The 14,769-nt window shown below is 41.8% G+C and overlaps 3 protein-coding genes across 4 annotated transcripts in view; 1 reads left to right on the plus strand and 2 right to left on the minus strand.

Annotated features, from left to right (window-relative positions):
* Positions 1-1,689, minus strand: part of TBC1D4 (TBC1 domain family member 4) — a 112,651-nt gene extending 110,962 nt beyond the window's left edge. The window contains exon 1 of one of the 2 annotated variants that reach the window (XM_074535530.1): positions 1,551-1,689. In XM_074535530.1, coding sequence (XP_074391631.1) covers positions 1,551-1,616 — 66 coding nt within the window. In that variant the 5' untranslated portion in view covers positions 1,617-1,689. The remainder of the gene's footprint in view (positions 1-1,550) is intronic. The other variant, XM_074535533.1, reaches the window with a different exon arrangement.
* COMMD6 (COMM domain containing 6) lies at positions 1,552-6,510 on the minus strand. The gene is made up of 7 exons (XM_005487524.4): positions 6,354-6,510; positions 6,096-6,154; positions 5,570-5,635; positions 5,364-5,440; positions 3,935-4,103; positions 2,697-2,849; positions 1,552-1,690 (listed from the first exon to the last, which is right to left on the minus strand). The coding sequence occupies exons 1-7, from the start codon at positions 6,400-6,402 to the stop codon at positions 1,640-1,642; spliced, it is 624 nt and encodes a 207-aa protein (XP_005487581.2). The 5' UTR covers positions 6,403-6,510; the 3' UTR covers positions 1,552-1,639.
* A 4,258-nt stretch (positions 6,511-10,768) lies between these two features.
* Positions 10,769-14,769, plus strand: part of UCHL3 (ubiquitin C-terminal hydrolase L3) — a 41,545-nt gene continuing 37,544 nt past the window's right edge. Inside the window, exons 1-2 of the mRNA XM_005487498.4 lie at positions 10,769-11,152; positions 11,389-11,400. Of these exons, the coding sequence (XP_005487555.1) occupies positions 11,111-11,152; positions 11,389-11,400 (54 nt within the window). The 5' untranslated portion in view covers positions 10,769-11,110. The remainder of the gene's footprint in view (positions 11,153-11,388; positions 11,401-14,769) is intronic.

The raw sequence follows: 14,769 nt of genomic DNA on the forward strand, positions 1-14,769 counted from the left end.
CACCTCAGACTTCAACCAGCATAAACAAAGCATTATCCAGACCCATGGTCATGGCCAAAAACTTTTGTCAAAGCCAACACTGTTTCACTTATCTGGGCTTCTAATAAATTCCAAGTACTGTTTATATGCATCACGCGTAATGCCTAAAATAGGGGCATTCCTGAAAGGATGGTAGCAAATGCAGCACACACAATGTGCTGCACTTTATTTTCATAGCACAAAAAGGCAGGCATAACCTGTATCAATGACTTTCATCCAGCTCTTAAAAATGTTAATTTAAAAAACAGATTTGACTTAGAAAGGTAGAGTAGATGTTCACATTTTAAGTGGGCCTGAAATAATTTGAGGAGCTGCCCCAGCAAAGCTGGGGTGTCCCTGCCAGCCTGAAGTTGAAGCAGAAACTTCCATCTGCATATCAGTGTGAATTAGCTCTCTTCAGATTTACTTGTTCTAGTATACCACCAACACATCTGCAGATGCAACAGTATTGCTTTCATCACATCCCACAATATTTGCAGTGTGTTTTGTTTTATGGAATATTCAAGGAAAAAAAATTAGGAGGCGAGCATGCAAGCGCATTGGATTAATCACTCCCCTTTGGAAATGCCCCATTTTCAACATCAAAGTTTTGTTGGTCAGGACACCTTCTTAGGGCAACACGCAGAACACAGTCCAGTGGCTGCTTGTTACAATGCAACACCCAAAGAAATCTTTTAGTGTGGTCCTTTCTCTGATGTGCTTGGCTACCTCTCCAGACAGAATTTTCAAGTTTTCTCTTGACTTTTCTAGTTCAGAGGTTGAAGTGAGGTAACTAAATCAATATTTTAATTTCATTAGAAAGAAGACTTTAGACCAAAACATCAAGCAGAATGCCACAGATTAACAACGGATTAAATGAAAAAAAAAACCAAAAACCCATTAAACTATTTTTGAGTTAATTTTCCTTTCTACCTTTATGTAAAATTAGCCTCTAGGCTTCATTTCAGAGAATTTTGAAATGAAAAATTCTCTGAAAAAAATTAATGTATTAATTCAGTCTTTATAAGCCCAGGTGGTGGGAAATAAACATTTGAAATCAACAAGCTGTTAGGACAAGTACAGTCTTCAGTTATTAAAAGACTGGAAGCCAGATCTGCAAATAGCTGCAATCAACAACCTAACAATGCTGTTTTTCAAGAGTAGCTGTATGCTTGTAACTTCAGATTCTCCTTATATGTAATAATACTGTTGAGTCCAAGCCCATCCTAATTTTACAGATAAAAACATTAACGTGGGATTTACACTTCTGTCAGTATTTTCCCAGTCAACATTTTCAGATGTCTTTATGCACCACAAAATTTAGCGTGTAGTTTCTTACGTGGGTATTAGGAAGTCTACAGTCTAAGCTTCTCCTTACACATCCTGATCTTTTGTCTACCAGGATGAGCAAAGCTGGACACATTCTCACAAACACTGCAGAGCTGACTTCAAGTAATCAAAAGCAAAGAAATCTTCACAGCAATGCAAGGGTGATGCTGACCAACTCCTGTCAAGAACACAAGGATACATACCTTGCTGAACAATGGCACTTTATTCCCTATGCAGAATGGAAAGTTTACTTGATCTTCCTCCAACATGTCACTGGAAATAAAAGTTCCCTTCAAACTGTTTCAAGAACAGATGCCATTTCCTTGAACTGTCTGACGAAGTTCTAAAAAGAAAGAATTGGGACAAATTTCAGTTGCTTGAAGAAAAGCTCAAACTGCAGTTCAAACTACTGTTTTAGACAAAAAATACTGTCCATATTTCTCACTTTCAATGTACAGCTTGAAAATATCTGCTTTCCTTTCTCTGTGCTGGCTGGCATTTGAGCACATTAACTATGAAACCTACGAAGGTGGTGCCTTATTAGCACGGTATTAATAGAAAAAGGTGCTACAAAAAAAAAGAAAAAAAGTAGCTCTCATGCCATAAAAATAAAAAAAACCCTTTCTCACATTAATGTTTCTACTCCCATCTGAAATAAACTAGACTTCTCAAATGTAGCATTCATTTCCTGAAATAGCCGAAGAACAAATTATCAAACAGGCTTCAACCAGAATAAATACATTTTACAACATCCAAGAATTCAGAATATCCTTCTCAAATTTCTGCTAATCAAATTCCAAGGATCTATTTAAGTTGGTATGATATTCTAGGTGATGTATTGACCCTTTAAACAGGAATGACAATACAAGGGCCATGTTTATGCAAAACTAAAGTTACATAAATTCATAGATGGAGACACAGCAACTAAGAGTCAGTCATGATAAAGCAGACTGATCTCCATTCCTAATCATTAGCAATTGTTAGGCTTAAGCTAAGTTTTAGATTTTGAGGCTGGGGAACAGTTCCACAAATCAAAAACATTCTATGAACTTTTAATATGGCAGAATGAGAGCTGGCAAGCTCTAAAAGATTTTATGTCTTTGTTAGTTTATTGGTAGGAGAAATGATCAATTACCGCTCAATTGACATTTTCAGTTAAGTGAGGCAGAACTAAATACTATGAAGTAAGTATTCTGTGTTTTAAACAGTTATTTAATGCTTCCTGTTCGCATGATTGTACAAGTAAACAAGCAGCACAAACAGATGCACCAGGGTATACAGCTGACCCTCCCAACAATGGTACTGCTGTTTTCAGGACACTGAACATTCAAGTAACACTCAGGACAGACCTTGAACTGTGGGATCGTCATTTCAAAAGATTTGTCTGTTATTTGTCCTGAAGGGTCTGCCACTGTTAGTGTCACTGTGACATAGGGGTACTTCAGAGACCTGCAGGTGTCAGAGCTCATCGCAACTCCCAGCTTCCATTTCATATCTACAAACTACAAAGATGAAAATCGTTGGAAACAGTGTCACAGACAGAGATCTACCCCCCCCCCCATTCCTATTCACTTGGAGGGATAGTTCACAGACAATACAGGACATCAAGAGATCTTATCCAAATGGAAAACAAACATAAATATTCAGGTATTATTGTGACTACAAATCATCTGCCCTTCTCTTTAATGGTGAATAAATAAGAAATTTAGTAAGTTATTTCACTTTATCTGTTCTCCTTGTTCAAGTACAATCAACAGGCAAGTATACTCTTCTAAAATTCTAGTAAGAGGAACTTAAATCACAGAGTTCACCCAGCTTGTATACAAGGCAATCAGATTTTTGTCATGTTTTCTTTTTTTTCGAAGTTTCTAAATCAGAAGCTCCTAAGTCTAAACCAAATAATTCAGAATAACAGAAAAAATATGGCATTTCATAATTACATTTTAGATAAATTGAAGTACAAAAGAGATACATTTCAGACAAGTAAGCTATAATTTTTAGCTTTTTGCGAAGAAGAGCCTTTAAAAGTTTATATCAAGCCTCAGAAAAAGATTCTCCTTTCCTAATTCTATTCTTTTAAACTGCTGTCAGAAAAAAAAAGTCTTAAAACGTAAACAAATTGCTTCTTTTTCAAGCAAAAATGCTGGAAACTGACAGAAAGTATCTTTAAAATAATGTTTAAGGGAGACAAAGAATGAGCAGTCAAGTGCTGGTGTTAACAACTTTAAAGAACAATTTACACACTTAAAACAGATTTACATAATGAGCAAATACAATAGTCTGCCAGACTGACTGCCATTCATCTTCCCTAAGAGTACTAGAAAACATGAATTTTTAAAAAGGCAGAAAATGTGACTTTATCATCCAAACAATAATATCAGAAAACTGTTCAGCATGCAGACAACCTTTATTGTATATGCTGCTTTATCTAGGTAGGTATTTGGCAACACGTAACTGTGCACGCAGGTAGGAAAGCTTTCAGCGGCCCATCTACCTCTGCCTGCCTGACAACACAACACACACAGTGAGACACTGCCATGTGTGAAACGTTCACCATCAGCTCTGCTGCTCTTTGTCCTTTAGTTACCTGCCCCACTGTGGCCGTAGTAGTTGCATCTTCTGACACAGTGATGGCTTTGCCCTGCTCGTTCCACACGTGCCGAATAACCTGAACCGCGTGTTTTGGCAGAGTGCTGACGCCACTGCCCAAGGAGGAGACGAGTTCCTCTGTAGAGAGGTTGTTCCTGGCTGCTGTGCTATAACAGATACATCCAGAGACCACTGCATCAATTTCATTCTCCACCAATTTAATACAACTCCTCATTTCACCCCAACGAGACAGCTTTTATTTCTACCTTACGTGTACTTTAAAGCAATACACAGCCCGTGATTACTTTTTTTTCCCAGAACCTTACTGATCTTCTGTATCCAAATGCAAAAAACATGACCTTAATATGCCTTAATATACAAAGGCCTAGCTTTGCTGGGCTTGCACAACATCCAACATCAAACCAAAAATAATCACCACCTCCAAGCGCTGTAGCAACTGGAAGAAGGCTGAAGTCAGTGAGGGCTGTGTGTGTAGAGAGTTAAACAGTATTATTACTTTAGAAACTATTTAATTAAACACTCAGCAGTGGAATTGAAGTACCATCAAAAGTAAGGACTTCTAGGTCACAGTGTAATGGGTACTAATGGGAGTCAAATGATGCCACGAACCCTTCAACTGAAAAAGCAGCAAGTCTGAAGGAAAACTGCCTCTTGATTTCCTCCACAGAAACAAGTACACAAAAAATCCTACTCTGTGTTTGCTCATGCAGGTTCACTCCTCTTAAAGAGGCATCAATACAAGAGAAAGTGAGTTGGCCCTCCAAGTATCATGGTTGAATATAACTTCAGATGTTCTATTTTATAGATGGAAAAGTAGTATTTTAAATTTCTACTGATATTGTCCTGAACTGTATTAATGTTACATAAAACGTTTAGATACTTTATATTAAAAGGACAAGCAAGATCTTGAAAACTTTATCTTTCTAGAAATAGAAACATTTATCAACTAAAAATACTTCCAAAAACTTAACTCATGGCAGAATGCAATATTATAAGCTCTGTATCCTTCAAAAAGGCACCAATGCTGATTTCTGATCTCCAAGAAACAAGAAGTTTTTAAAATACACTTTTTCCAGGATGAGCAAAAGCCCATCTGACTTAGCTTTAAAAGCGAGCTTAACTTCCTCTATCTTGCCACTTAGGTCTAGAGCTTGCAGATGGCATCTCAGAACCATTTCCTCTTTTTATTTTTAATTACAAAAAGTGATACTACATATTAAGTAACTGCACTTTTTAATAATCAAACTAAACCCAAGTGCTCTTTTCTGCGTACTGAGACTTACAAACTTTTGCCTTTTTCCCAAATCAGTTCATTTTATACTGACATTTGATATAATTTTCTCTACCACCATTAAGTTGTGATGGAAGGGAAAGACATGGTGAAAAGTAAATTATTTTGTGCTTACCTAAATAGAAATGAAAGAGTGTTAGCTACTTTTGCCAGGTCACCAATATTAATGTCAACCCCCGATGTTTGAATTCTCTAAAAACAGAATGTTCAAATAATTACAAATAATAAACAATGCATTAGTAAAAGCATCTTTGTATATACAAACACACAAGAAACCCCACATCAATTTGGGAATTCACAAGGGCTGGAGTGCCAACTTACCTGACACAATTCAGCTGTATTTATACCTGGGATCTTATGGTTCAGATGCTGAATTATTTGTTCACACTGTGAAAAAAACATGTTTGAAGACATTATTTATACAAAAATGGACAAAAAGAGTGTATAGTGCAGAGTAAAGACTGAAGTAATTGAAATGACTAACTTTAAAATTCTATCAAAGCCAAGGGAAGAAAACGAACCAAACCAAGACTTTAGTTTCTACCTCACTATTGCTAATTAACACACCAGTTTCATATTAACTGTTCAAGTGCACGCTACAGTAAACAAGCTAAATGGTTTTTAGACGAATTACCTTGGTATTTAAATGACAGACAAAAATAGATGTTTAGAAGTCTTCTGTAATAAACATGAATTTAAATCAAACCCATTGCTCTTAGCAGGACAGATCTGTTTCATGAGTCAATTCAAGGTTCCCTCTGCATCACACAAAACCTAAAACAGCTTAAATAAAAAGGCTTCCTGGAGTGCTAGAAGCCTTCCCAATCCCATTTATCGCCCTACTTACCAGCTCTGCAAAAAAGTCTTGAGGTATTAGATGAATCTTATCTGCTGCACCACCACCATCTGAAAAACAGCAGCGATCAGAAGCAAATACATAAATAAAATGCTACAGTAATAAATCCAATCTTTCCCTGAAGAATGCCTAGGCCATCACGCACGCGTTACCGTCACTGAACTCAGTCAATTTTAACCTACACGTCCCCAGAGAAGGCCGCGGCTGCCCTCGCCCCCCACTCCCCTCCCCGGCCCCCGCCGCCCTCACCCAGCGCCACCAGCGCCCTCGCCAGCGCGCCCGCGGAGCCGCCGGCCATGGCGCCGCGCGCCCGCCGAGCCCCGGCTTCCGCACACGGGACTCGCCGCGCTGATTGGCTCCCAGCGCCCCCAGAGCGAGGCACGGGCAGCGGCGCCGCGCTGATTGGCTGCGGAGCGGGGAGCCTGCGCTCCTCCCGCCGCGCCGCTGCTGCTCCCGCTCTCACGGAGCGGCCGCGGGAGGGTGGGGAAGGGCAGCACCGCCCCGGAGGCAGGCACGCTCGGCTGGCGCTACACGGTGTGCGCTGAGAGTGGTTTGCTGATACGGATTTCTTGGTGCTCGTTGTCAAAGGCGCAGGCACGCAAATCACAGAACCATAGAATGTTAAGGGGTTGGAAGCGGCCCTAGAGATCATTCAGCCCCAATCCCCTGCCATGGGTAGGGACACCTCCCACTAGACCAGGTTCTCCCATCCAACCTGATCTCGAGCGTGTCACGGATGGGACATCCACAAGCTCTCTGGGCAAATATTCCAGTGCCTCACCTCCTTCGCAGTAAAGAATTTCTTCCTAATACCTAACCTAAATTTCCCCACTTTCAGTTTGTACCTATGCATTCCCCCTCGCCCTGTCACTACATTTCCTGACGAAGAGTCCCTCTCCGTCCCATGTACGTCCCCTTCAGACACTGGAAGGTTGCCATCACATTTCCACGCCACCTTTTGCTGTCCGAGCTGAACAGCTTCGGCTTCATCAGCCTGAGCTGGCAGGGGAGCTGATGCCTGTTCCATATAGGGTTGTGTTCCACATGGGATAACTTGGTACAGAATGACCATGCTTTGTACAAGTGGAACTCTGCCATCAGCCCATACACCTTCAAATAAACTGTGTGGTTTGGGGGTGACTTGTGTAGGTAAACTATGTATAGGTAAACTTGTGTAGGTAAACTTCAGCTTTATGGGGAAATAACCACCTTTTATAAAACTACAAACAGTACTATGTTAAATAAGCATTACATACTGATGTTAATGAAGTTTGGACTGTGGCTGGAGTACTAAGGCAACACTAACCCTTCAGCAGTTTCCCTTATAAAAATAATACTTTTACACTTCTCTAGTATCAGTTTTACATTTGCTTTTAGCCTTTTTAATATATATAGAAAGAATAATGTTATTATCTCAGTAGGTCTATTCTGAGGCTGTGACAGTAGTAAAACAACTCATCCCACAGTAGTGCTGCCTAAGCTCTATGTATTTTCAGTAAGTGTTAATGAAAGAATTGATGCCTATATAACTTAGATCAAAGTTACAAAGTGCTTATATAGCTTGAGTTATGAGATATCAATATAACATAAATCATGATGTTTTGTATATCAATATAACCTGATACATCTATATGACCTGATATGTCTATATAACCTAAATAATGACTTTTTATTTGCCTATATAACCTGAATTATAGCTTTTTTAAAATAATGTAATGCTAGTATATGGTTAACTAGTTGCTTGATGCTGAATAGACAAAAAAAGAAGAAAAAACTCAGCACATGGGTAGCTTTAGAGAATGATAAGTATAGCATTAATGAAAAATTGGCTAGTAGAAAGCCAATTAGCCACAAAAAAAATAAATTAGGCCAGTTCAGTCTAGACAGACCAAGGAACACCATAACTGTGCATGCTCCAAAGAGAAAGCTAAAAAGTTCAGATGTGAAGAAGACCTTGGAAGCCTTCATCAAAGACCCCTGACGACCCTCAAACTGGGGAGACACAAGCACAGTGCAAAAGAACGATCTAATAACCATGAGATCATACTGTGTAAATTAATTCTGGTGTGTATGTGATGATGCTGTGGTGACATAGTGCCACTAAGCAACACTTACTGCATAAATACACCCCAGCACTTGACAAAGGTGGGTGAGTTAGGTGGAGAAATCCCTCTCACCACCAGCACTGCAACAAACAAATACCTGCTCTATTAGACATCAGTCTGTGGGGATTTATTTCCAGCCTATCTTTCAGGCATCAAAATCTGTAATATATTTCAGAAAAAGACTAATCATTAGGGAACATGGTGTGTTTTTATGAGCTTTATACATTTATGACCTGTCTGATCTTGGCCTCTCCCTTCTAAAGTATCTAATTAAGTGTGCAAATGATTCTGAGCAGTCTATGTTTTTACAATCTCATGGTTGTTAAAATACTGGCAATGTATGCATCACTGAGACCTGTCTCTGATGCTGAGGACTTAACAATCTCTTTGTTCTTAACTTACCAAACTCTTAACACATACTTTGTTATCTAGAGAACTTTACATACTACTTTATATTACAATTTCATTAAGTCTCTCAGTAGTGCCCTTAGCACTATGACTAATACTCATTATGGTACTTTCCTTTCTTACTTTCTATCTCCAACATGTGGAGATGGGAGCTGAAGTTTAATATCTTGGTGGTTAGGTAATTACAAAATAATTTGCCAAAATTTTAAAATATTTTGGTTTAATTTTAATTGGCAAATAAATATGCATTAAATGTTTTAATTTGGAACAGAAGTTGGTGAAATATGAATGGATTTTGGCTTGTCAGCCTATCTGTGGAAAAGAGGCTGACCCCAACCTGTCTACAATCTCTTTCCAAATAGCTGTAAAGAGTAATAAGGTCCCCTCCCACCCCGAGCCTCCTTTTTTTCCATGTTAGGCAAGCCCAGCCTCATGGGATGTGCACTCCAGACCCTTCAACAGCTTTGTTGCTGTTCTCTGGATTCGCTCCAGCACCTCGATGTCCCTCCTGAACTGTGGATTCCAGAATGGACACAGTACTGGAGGTGTGCCCTCACCAATGCCACGTGTTCCTTTTAGCCTTTCTGAAATAACTTGAAAGAAGGCATTAACACTAAATCTGGTATGTGTACATATATAAAATGTAATCACACTGTACATATGTATTAGATTGTGCTTCATCTTAGCCAAAACACCAAGAAATGCCATGTTTAATGGGATGGGAAGTATGATGGGATTTGGAGCTACAGAAGATAAATGTTTTTAATCGTGTTTAACACATCTTGCAGTAATTTTCGGGAAGGTGTATGGGGACCTCACCACTGAAGTCCTTGCTGCTACACTGATGTCTTCTCAGGCAAGATGAAGCCAGGGGAGCAGGTACTGATCTTTTCTCTCTGGCAATCAGTGCTAGGACTTGAGGGAATGGCCTGAAGTTGTGTCAGAGGAGGTTTAGGATAGATAACAGAAAAAGTTTCTTCATCCAGGGGGTGCCTGGGCACTGGAAGAGGTTCCCCAGGGACACAGGCTGGTCACAGCACGAGCCTGGCAGAGTTCCAGAATCGTCTGGACAATACTCTCAGGCACACGGTGTGACTCGTGGGGACATCCTGCGCAGGGCCGGGAGCTGGATTCCATGATCTCTGTGGGTTCCTTCTGACTCAGAATTGTTATGAACGAAAATTCAATTGTTTTTTTTTCTGTGAGAAAAAGGTTACCACTACTGCTGGGCTGCTGCCTGTGTTATGGTAATTACGGGTCGTTGTTGTTAATGGTTGTTTTTGTATCGGTAAAAGCCCTGGCTGGGGCAAGTTAATAGCTCTTCTCTCAGACAGTGGGGTCTGCGGTACCTCCCGAACAGTGAGCAGAAAAGACTATAGAGGGGAGGGATATGAAAAATAACTCTAAGAACCATCATGCTGTGTGGGACCCCTATTCCAAATGCGCGGGAAAACCCCAAAAACAACGAGCCACCTAAGAGTTGAGAGACTGGAGTGATGTCTGGACTTGAAGAGCCGAGTGCTGAGCCTGCAGAGATGCAGAACACCTTCGGAGTCTCTCTCGCCCTGACGAAGGGAGCCGTCCCCGGCGCTGAGACCGAGAGGACAAGGCCGGGAGAAGCAGCATCGGATGGGGTCACCATGCTCTAAATGCTCTCACGAGGACCTGGATCCGCAGCTCTGCCCCTAGTGGGCTAAGCTGCGCATATCCTTCTTCTCTGAGTCGCCCTGAGAGAGACGATGGGAGACTGCAGCCCCGCCGAGCTGCCCAATCCTGACCTGATCACTTTTAATAAAGGCATTGAAAAGGAGAAGTCTCCTGGCCCTGTTTATTTCAAGAATATTCTGTGATTCTGAGGGGAAATTTAGTGCCACTGCTGCTCAGCAGTTCCTCTGGCTCCCTTTGTCCTGCCTTGCCCTGTGGCCTGCCCCGTCCCCGGCGAGCGTATATCGCTGAACGCTGCCCATGCCTTTCCGCCGCGGTTCAGCTCAGCAGCTGGAGGCCGCTTCGGAGGGGCCGGGCTGCCAGGGCGCTTGGCGGGCGCTCCCGCGGCCCCGCCGTGCCCGGCTCCGGCTCTGCCCCTGCCATGCCCCGATCCCGAGCGGCCGCGCCCCCCGGCGGCTGCAGCGCGCCCCGCAGGCCCCGTCGGCGGCGCGGGAGAGGAACCACCCGTTGCCCTGCTGGGAGAGTCCATTGCCGGGGGAGCCAAGAGGGCGGGGAGGGGGGAATCTCCCGAGCCTCGCCGCCCGGAGCACTCCGAGGAGGGACGGCGGCCACTGCCGAGCGCGCCGTCCCGGCCACCAGTGCGAAGCGGCGCGGCGGTGCGGGCGGGCCCCGGGCGGTGTTTCCTCCTTCGCCCGCCCCCCCCTGCGAGGCGCGGCGCGGTGACGCGGCCCCGGGTCAGGCTGAGGAGCGGCGGCACCGTGAGGCGCTGTCAGAGCCGCGCTGAGAGGTCCGCCCAGCTCCGCACCGGGATCCGCCGCCGCCGCTGCCATGGAGCCCCATCGCTGGCTGCCCCTGGAGGCCAACCCCGACGTGAGTGCCCGGCCTGGGCAGCGGGGCGCTGCCGTGCGCGGGGGCTGCCCGCCCGACAGCCTGCCTGCTGTGGGGATGGCGGGAGGATGGCGGAGGGGAGAGGGCAGAGGGCTCCGGGCCGCGCCGGACCGCATCGCCTCTTCAGGGGTGGCTGGTGGAGGTAGGGATGGAGGAAGGTCTCATTCCTTGGATCCGACTGAGTCTTAACTACCTTCTGTTTTTTGCTTTCTTTTCAGGTCACGAATCAGGTAAGAAGCTTTTATTTGAGGTAACCTTTAGTCTCTGCAGCTTTGGGCCCGTCTCCTGTCGTTTTCGTGTAGTACAGGCTCCGTCTTGTCCAAGGAGAGTGCCCCCTTCCTTCCCTACGCGTGTCTGCGCTTGTCTTCGCATGTCCGACTGTGCTGGAACCTCTCCCGTAAAGATACTGTATGAAAGAAAAACGAACAGTAAAAAGAGAATAGTTGTGGCCTTGCTATTACTGTAATGAAATTTCTGATGTTTTTCAAGGTGGGTTTTAATTCATTAATTAGTGGTCAAAACATTAATTTATATATAACATGTGCCAGGTGTGGACCTGTATGTGATGGCTTTGGGCACATTAATTTATATATAACATGTGCCCGACGTGGACCTGTGCTTTGGGCACGTGTATGGATCTGCTTGCATCATGGCGTTGTAGTCTCATACTTTTCTGTCTGACCATAAAAATAATGTAATTTTACCATATTTGCGCTTTCCTGCTTATTAATGACAATATGTACATGATTGGTTGTTGCTGTTTTTGTTAGCGTGGTAGAACCCACGCTAGAGAAAGGAAGCTTGTTCTAGTACACAAAACAATGCTTCCACTAAATAAGCTCTGGCTGAAAGGAAATCGCACATACTCTAACCCTGCATAGTGTTCTCAGTGACAACTTTGAGCATAGTGTTAATGGTCAGTTGTTGATTTCAGCAGGCCTCTTGGTAATGTTAAAGATGGCGTTTAAGCCAAAGGGCTCGGAAACTTTGAGCAGCAAAATTGTATTCTTAAAACTATATTGTTGAAATATTTTGGAAACTGGAAATTTCTGTGTGTGAAGAATGCTTTGTTTGGGTTTTTGCTGTCGTGGTTGCTGTAATGTACAAAGTACATCTGCAGGAGAGTGAAGGGTTATTTGATACTGGGTCATTTTGTGTGTTACAGTTTCCTAGGGCAAATAATTTTACAATTCTTACAGTACTGCTGCTGTGGAGCGATTTGAGAAGTCTGTAATCCCAGTCTCCTGAGTTAAAATTGATGGCCTTTTCTGGGAGCCCATGCTGTAGTTTCCTTTTTTTCATTTTGAAATTCAGAGACTAAATTCCAGGAAATAAGGGACTAAATAAATAAGTGAATAAATAACTTCCAATTATCTGACTTTTTCTTCTGACTTTCCAGATGGTGAGATGAGCTCATCATGGTACAAATTAAGACCACCTTTAAAGTAGAAATTGAGGAGGAGAAAATAGTGACATTCTTTCATCTGAAATATCTTGTATCCCTGTGTTTTTATGGTGTATGGAGAAAATCCTTAAAGGATGTCAAATGTACAATTTTAAGTGTGCTTAAAATTCATCTCTTTTGCCCATTGGTGATGGATGTTGCTGTTGTAGATGATCATGGATAATAGGAATTTGTACTCGACAAGGATCTTCTTGTTACTGTTTCTGTGTAGAAAAGGCCACCTGAAACCAATTGGACTTCCTCCTTCACTACCAGTCTTGACTGAGCAGGATTGGTATTATCTACACTGAAAGATGTGTATTAAAAAATAATAAATAGGTGGGTGTTGAATATGAATACACCTTGCATTATTAATCATTGTCCTTTTAATCTCATCAGTACAGTGGTGAATTGTGTAGCAACAGGGCTGTTAGTCATAAGTTATTCATATCCTGCTTGTGTTTAAAACAACAATAATAGTAATTTGAGATTCTAATGAAGTTGGTAACTAATTTTTGGAAAATCCTGTTGAGTTAATTGCAAGAATGGGCATTTCTTGTAGTACTCTGTACTGTGCTCTGTAAAATATTCTAGAAGTCTTTAGCATTAAAAACCCCAATGGTCTACACCTACAAAGTGCAATATTCATGTCTGGTAGTCATTAAACACAAGTATTTGGTTAGACATCTAGCCAAGTGCCAAGTGTTTCATCTTGGGGTTTGTTATTTGGCTTTTTTAGTTGAGTGTTAGATTATCTCTTATGCATACTGCTTTTGTTAGTGTTAAAATTATTGCTAGGTGTGGTAGTGAAGTCTTAAACAAAAAAAATTCCAGTGACCTGTAAGATGCATAGATTCTTTGTGTTAGATTGTAATTAGAGCCATCATCAAGTGCTTACTCTGTTTTGATTATTTTGCCAATAATTTTATTCCCCTCATTAACAATAATTAGTAAGGAAATATACTAAATGCAGGTTCATTTACTTTTAGTATGTTCTTACGATACTGTGTCTTCTCTGGTTTTAAAATATAGGCTGTAAATTTGAGGCTTTCAGGCTTTGTGGTAGAAATTCTGATGATAATGGGAAAAAAGGGTATTTCTCAGTTAGAGGTATGTGAAGGCTTTCAAAAATATGTCAGAAGTTTTTCTTTATCTGAAAGTGTTTATATTATAATACAAGTCCAGGAATGTGTAAATCCTTAATCTGTATAGAACCTCTCTTTGTACATGTGTGTTAAAATTATTTGAAAGTTCAGAAACTGGCTGCTGAGGGTAAACAGGAATATGCTTTCTTAGCTCTAAAGATTTCCAGTGGCAGTGGGAATGTGCTACATGTCTGTAGTGATGTTTGCAAGAGAGAAGACAGTCATTCAATGCAGCACACACTGCTGGTTGTAATGAGTGAAGGCAAGAGTTAAATGTACCATACAGTGCTAAGTTATTGTCACAGTACTTCTTTTTTCTCCTTCACTTCTGCAGTCTGACAGAATGAATTGTTGTCTACCTCTGATACAGAAAGAGTTGATGATTCAGCATTTCCAAAGCTCCATTTTGTGTAGAGTGATGGCAGGGAATGAATGGTTTCTTCTCTTTGACCTTCCTTTGGTCGGGGCCTGACGTGACCAGCGCTACCCTCCTTCCTTGCTATCTTATGGGATTTCTTGTTGAGAGAAAGCAAGGAAATTGTTAAATCTATATGATGTTTGTTATCTTGTTCCCAATTTCTTCTGGAACAAAAAAAAAAAAAGAGACTGCATATAAATTTTTTGGAGTGAAAAGATCTGAACACAAGCTGATTGTTCTTTCTCATAATGTTGCTTCAGTCTGGCTTGCAACCCACAATTGTCTGGGAAGTGTAGACAAACAAAAAGTATGGGTGGATATTTTTCTTGATGTCCTGCCTTTTTTCGTTCTCTCTTCCCATTCTTCATCTTACACATTCTAAGAAAGATCCCTGCTTCCTGAATAAGATAACATTTCCACTCATGGCTTCGTTGGATCCAGATAAGGGTAGAGTAATTGACTGCATCTGATTATGAAGCTCAAGCACTGGCTTCAGAGTTTGACTACTGAGTGTTGGCTGTGGCTTGAGTTCCTTTTGCCCCATAGGGCCTAGTTGCTGGTTCTTAGTTACCTTCCAGCATTATTTGTAGGC

This window comes from Zonotrichia albicollis, chromosome 2 (assembly GCF_047830755.1).
Source record: "Zonotrichia albicollis isolate bZonAlb1 chromosome 2, bZonAlb1.hap1, whole genome shotgun sequence".
Classification (NCBI taxonomy): domain Eukaryota; kingdom Metazoa; phylum Chordata; class Aves; order Passeriformes; family Passerellidae; genus Zonotrichia; species Zonotrichia albicollis.

What these genes read in the sequence shown, in the direction of transcription:
- COMMD6 (XM_005487524.4), bottom strand. Translation starts at nt 6,402, where the DNA reads ATGGCCGGCGGCTCCGCGGGCGCGCTGGCGAGGGCGCTGGTGGCGCTG. An exon ending in AAGACTTTTTTGCAGAGCTG is followed by an intron (nt 5,636 to 6,095) that starts GTAAGTAGGGCG and finishes TTTTTTTCACAG; the next exon opens with TGTGAACAAATAATTCAGCA. An exon ending in TGACGATCCCACAGTTCAAG is followed by an intron (nt 1,691 to 2,696) that starts GTCTGTCCTGAG and finishes CTTTCTTTTTAG; the next exon opens with AACTTCGTCAGACAGTTCAA.